General features: G+C 45.5%; 1 protein-coding gene across 4 annotated transcripts in view; it reads right to left on the bottom strand.

The window, feature by feature from the left end:
- The window catches only part of SFMBT2 (Scm like with four mbt domains 2), a 214,229-nt gene that overhangs the window by 109,958 nt on the left and 98,271 nt on the right, over window positions 1-6,000 (bottom strand). For all 4 annotated transcript variants that reach the window (XM_023511389.1, XM_023511390.1, XM_023511391.1 and 1 more), the window contains exon 6: window positions 5,403-5,649. In XM_023511389.1, coding sequence (XP_023367157.1) covers window positions 5,403-5,649 — 247 coding nt within the window. The remainder of the gene's footprint in view (window positions 1-5,402; window positions 5,650-6,000) is intronic.

The raw sequence follows: 6,000 nt of genomic DNA, 5'->3' as shown, positions 1-6,000 counted from the left end.
AGATTTACGGATGGAGGTTACACAGCCTGAATGCAAAATTAAAAAAAAAAAAATCACTGAGCACTGTTTTTCCCTATTGCTGAAACTGCAAGGGAATTTTCTGGCCTGATTGCAACAGATTTAAGACCTTATCAAAATAGGATTTGCAGAGGCACTCACTGGAAGTAGATATGTTTATACCTTCACTATATCAACCCAGACAACTTCAGACAGACACTTAGGATATGAATATGAATTTAAGCACAGTTAAAAGGCAACATTAAACCTTTGGGACTATATTTTTAATTTCTTGCATGTCTGCTTCTTAGTATGGAGTCATATATTTTGATCCTCATAGCTTCTGAACTCACCTTGAGCCTTAAGCCCCTGTTTTAGCAGTTTATTCAATCTTTTCAGGATATAATTACGATAGATATTGAGATGCAGCCAGAACTAGCCCAGTGACCAATGGTTGCCCACAGCCACTGCTGAGTTACACACACGCACACACACACGCGTGCACAGGCGTGTTCCTGGCCACACAGCCTCTCCTTGCATCTGCTGTCTGTAATCCTTTCTAGCATTTTATACGTATCCTCCTGCCCTCACATGAAGGGATTCTGCTTCTTGAACTTGGCATGTCTAAGTCAGAACGGAAACAGAAAGTGACTGACTCTTCTTAGCGTCTGCCATGCAGAGGGTGCACAGCAGGGCCTCCACCTGCACTTTGCTGAGGCTGAATGAGGCTTCAGCCAACCTGCACAGGTGAGCGGGGTGCTGGGGAAGACACTGCTTAGCACAGGGTCCCACAAGGCAGGCAAAGGGGGGTTCCCGGAACTCCCGAGGGCGAGAAGGACATCCCGAGATGGACTCATGGCTCAAGCCGAGGTCAGTGCATGCAACCTTGGGTGGGGGGACACTCAGAGGACTCCAGGGAGCAGAGCCTGGAGGACCCCAGAGCCCGGTCAGGGGAGCATGACAATACGCCCTTTTCCAGCTGTCTAGAAGGAGGCGGACAGGGAGCTCCACCTCAGGGAAAGTGATGGGGATTTCCAAAGACTCAGAGCAAGGAAAAGGTGAGCACTGTCTACTTGGCCAGCAGCTCAGCTCTCCTGCTCTGTACTTGGGACTATCTATACCTGGACTCCTTACAGTGGTCTCAGAGTTGGGGATGGAGGCCCTGGCACAGAGAAGAGGGCAAAAAAGTGGTCCAAAACTGAAAAAAATTACTAAAGGCTAATAGGAATGAAAACTCAATACAGCCAGGCTGGGACCCAACCTATCAGCCCTCAGTGAGGAGGTACAAAGACTCCGCACACTATTTCAGATGGGCTGTCCGGCCATGTCCTCCCTGCTGCCCTCAGTCTCTCCATACCAGAGACAGATGTCCCCAGAAGCCCGGGTTCTGGGTAGTTTCTGCCTCCACCCTGCCATCTGAACAACTGGCAATCAGCTGCCGTTTTGTCGGCCTGCTCAGCCACCTGCAAAGGCCAAGCACCTCGCAGACGCCACACGCAGGGGACAAGGCACTCGGTGATACCTCAAGTTACAGATGATGAACATCATCATTAAAAGAGCATAAAACATTCCCTTAAAGTGACTGCGCTGCAGGTCGTGGAATAGCACAATTAGCACACACCCAGGCTCGTCTGTAACTCAGAGCTGATGGGCAAGCTGATCCCAGGGGGGTGGCATTTGGAAATGAGGTGTTGGGTAGGGATTAGCAGTCCTGAGGGTGGAGCCCTCAAGACAGAATCACTACCTTAATGAGAAGAGACCCCAGAGGCCCCCTGCATCCAGCACGTGAGGACACAGGAGGAGAGGGCGGCCCTCTGCAAAGCAGGACCCGGACCGCCCTGGCCCCTGAATCTCAGCCTTCACACCTCCAGAACTGGGAGAAAATAAACGTCTACTGTTTAAGACGCCTGTTCTAAGGTATTTTGTTATGGCAACCTGAGCAGACTGATCTAGAAAGCAAGGACTCTTATTTTAGACTTAGAAGCAGTTCAGGAAGGAAGTTTTTAAGTTAGATTCCGAAACATCCTGGCTCCTAAAACAAGGATTTAATTTTTTAAAAAAGTGGTTGAAAGGATTCTGAAGAAAAAAAAAATATGGGAAAAATTCTAGAGGAAAAAAAAAACTCAAAAGGTTTCTGCTCCCTGGTGTCTGCAAGACGCCTAGAAGTTCATGTGGCTTCCCAAACATCCAGAAACAGAGAGGCTGCTGAAGCTTCTTCAGTGACCCCTGGTCTCAGTTAGTTACTTAAACTTCTCAGAAACCCAAAGCATAATACTCTGATCACAAATTCAATCCCTAGAAAATGCCAATCCCTGGATGCCTCAGATGTGCTGGGCAGCCCAGTCACCACGTGAGTGTCCCTATCCCGCAGGCCAGGATGAGATGGTTTCTTCACCCTCCACCCCACCCTCCCAGGCACCAGAATACTGTTTCCTCTGATTCCTGCCAGAAATTCAAAGGCTCAATGAACATACGTTGCTCAGAAGTGGAGTATAAAATTCAGTGCCTTTTCCCAGAGCTTATGAAGATGACTCCCCAGCTAACTTCTATTACCTCTGTTTGTACGCAACAGTTGGGAAATACCATGACCTTTAAAAAGCAAAAAGGAACAAGTCCAACTAGAGATCATTTTTAACCATGATGACAGTGTTAGCGGGAGTGCACAGCAGAAAAGGTCCCGAGGGCAGGGACGAACCCTCCTCTCATCCCCCCTGGACAGCAACCTTCCTTCTTACCCTCAAGAACTGCCAACCAATTCTCAGTGACCTAGTGGTGCTTGGGAATAAGAAAAGTCCCCTGCAGTATTTTCTAGGCAGGTCTGAAATTGTATTCCCACCTATATTTCAGGTAAGGAAATTGGGGTTACCATGTAAATTGTACAAGCCACACTGAGATGTGAAATTAATTGATACAAATCCAAAATATCAGATTTTGTTCCTGGGTGTGCAACATGGCTGATAACTGCCTGCCCTCCTGGGGCGGGGGGAATGTTCCAGTAAGCAACGTGACAGATTCCAGCTTTCATCTCATAGCTGCTATATTCGAGGAACTCAAAGTCATATTTAAATGTCTTTTTGCCTTTACTGTTTCTTATTCCTATACATAACCTTTCCTGCTGACAATTCAAATATCGGGGAAGTCAAGTTCACAATGATGAGTGCCTTTTTCAGAATCTTTAGGGACCCCTGTGAACTCTTAAGAGAAATGGACAACTTAGGTCTAGAAAATTCTGGGACAAATGAACACAATTTCTTCTTATAAAGAAGCCAAATTATCTAAAGAGGGAGAGAGCTCAGAGCAAACAGTTCTCAAATCTCTACAGAGACACACTCCATTCTTGCTTTTGAGCTTGAGTCCCAGGACTTCACAGGGAAGTGACATGACAGAGAACCTAGGACGCTACAAGGAATCCTTTGCTTTGCTATAAATTTTTACATTGGCAAGTATACAATTTACAAAGCAATTAGTAGATACTGAGCCCAGATTTATACACACAACTTCCTGCACAAAGTAAATTCTTCCTGCTGGGTTATGAATCCCAGGGCAGACCTGAGCTTCAGTCTTATTGTACAACACTGACAGGTCCTGTGTTTGTCATTATAGCCTCAAATCACTCAAGAGATAAATGAAGGTCTTGGCTGCTTTGCAAAATTTTGACAAGAGTAATAATAGTAAAACACCGATGGCGTGTCTGCGTGCCTGCCAGATTTAACAGAAACACAAGCACAATAGGACCAGGAAGTTTTCTCAGTTAAGCCCTGGAGTAACAGAAAAGATAAATATAATTCCTCACATTCGTGTGCTCAAGGGCAACACTGGCAACTGATGTAGGAAGGAAATTTCCTGGTGGTTTTAATAAAGCTAAGACTCGAATCTTTATTCCAAACATACCTAGAAAACCAACCACAACAAAGATAGTCATTTCTAGGTGGGGAAGTATTTCTTCCTTGGCATCTTTGATTTCACAAGCATCCAGCATTTTCATTCTGGGGCTACCCACTAAAAAGTTGGTAAAGAGAGGCTGGTGGGGATGGGCACAGACCTGGGAATCCAAATCACATCACTGGCCCTGAAGCTGGGAGTCTGGGATGGGTAGCTTAACCCCAGGCTTAGTTTTCTGTGCTGTGAAGTGAAATTCACACCAAATATGCAGGACTTTTTTCAAATCAAAATAAATAACATACCAGATGTAAAGTTGCCTGGCACAAAGTAAACATTCAAGAAGGGTTATTTTGTAAATACTGGGATTTTTGCCTGGTTAGGTATGTCAGAAAGTGTGATGCCCTGCCCTGCCCAGTGGAGCCTGTGCTGCAGAGTCACTTGACAGTGTCCTTGAAGCCAACAAAAAACCTGTGATGTAGCAGGGAATGAAAGCATGACAATCTTCTCAGTGCTACTTCTTAATCAAAAGAGATTGTGGTTTTGGATATTCCTATGGATAGATAAACAGACAGATGGATAAATATGGATGGATGGGTAGAAAGAATGGTTAAATGGATGGACCAGATGGATGGGATGGATGAATAGATGGAAAAGTGGATGGATGGATGGAAGGGTTGGTGGACAGATGAGTGGGTGGGCGGATGGATGGATGAAAGGATGGAAGGATGGAAAAGTGGATGGATGGATGGATGGATGGATGGATGGATGGATGGATGGATAGGCAGACAGATGGATGGAAGGGTTGGTGGATAGATGGCTGGATAGATGGAAGGATAGATGGATGGAAGGAAGGAAGGAAGGAAAAGTGGATGGACAGATGGAAGGGTTGGTGGATAGATGAGTGGATAGGTGGATGGATGGATGAAAGGATAGATGGATGGAAAAGTGGAAGGAAGGAAGGAAAAGTGGATGGATGGAAGGATAGATGGATGAAAGGAAGGAAGGAAGGAAGGAAAAGTGGATGGACGGATGGATGGATAGATGGACAGATGGAAGGATAGATGGATGAAAGGAAGGAAGGAAAAGTGGATGGATGGATGGAAGGGTTGGTGGACAGATGAGTGCGTGGGTGGATGGACAGATGTATGGGCAAACTGACAGGTAGATAACTTCCTGGAGGAACAAAGAGTTTGGAGCTTACTCGCAGGACTATCAAAATCCCTGAAGAAAAAAGTGGAGACTGTGTCCCGCCTCTCAATGTATATCTTTCCTGTTTGAACCAGTGATTCCAATGGAACTAACTTGCCTAAGGCCGCCAACATTACTTTCTCTTTCAAGAAACCACTGAATGAGGTCTTCAGTTTTATTCCTTGTACAAAGTACTGTGAAGTTAAAGTGCATGATATTCATACACCCAGATGTAAAAGACACCACAGAGTCAATACATTTCACAGAGATGTATCTCAGAAAACAACGCATCTTCTTCTAAACTACCATCTGGCAGCAGAAGCTTCAGCCCTTACCTGGAGGTGGGTCCATTCTGTACTTATTCTCTTGACACCAACCAACTGGTCGAAGTCTGTAATCCAAGTAAAACAACCACTGGTCATAGGATTCAGTGTCCTCCAATCCCACATAGCGAAGGCGTAATCTTCCTCCAACATTTTCAATCACACTAACTATCCAGTACTGAAAAGGGCTCTGAGAATCCTGAAGTTCTATTAAGGAATCAACTGTAATGAGGTCTATAGGGTCTTTCCCTCGTAGAGGCTGTTTGAACAGAAGCAAAACTCCTTATTTTAAACTTTCTTTTAAGGTTCTCGTGGAAACAGATGACAGCAGAAGATAAACTTTTTCACACCATCATCCAAGCTATTGGCAAACAGTCTGGCGTCCCCTCCACCCCCGGCCTGGGCACAGCCAGCATCCCGCCCCTCCCCGCCTCCCGCTCACACATCCGTGTGCCCAATTCCCAAACCCCAAACCCAAACCACAAGTAAACAGAAAATGACCCTTTATGCTGAATTCTCACCAAACAAATCACCCTTCCCAGATAAAATTGCATTTGTTCGAAACTAGTTTGCTTTTAAGAACAGTCATACCCAAATTTGCCCGGAGCTA

The sequence above is a fragment of the Otolemur garnettii genome, unplaced genomic scaffold, assembly GCF_000181295.1.
Source record: "Otolemur garnettii isolate 467f Iridium unplaced genomic scaffold, OtoGar3 scaffold00019, whole genome shotgun sequence".
In the NCBI taxonomy this organism is placed as follows: domain Eukaryota; kingdom Metazoa; phylum Chordata; class Mammalia; order Primates; family Galagidae; genus Otolemur; species Otolemur garnettii.
The sequence above is the reverse complement of the archived record's forward strand: the minus strand, read 5'-3'. Positions and strand labels throughout refer to the sequence as shown.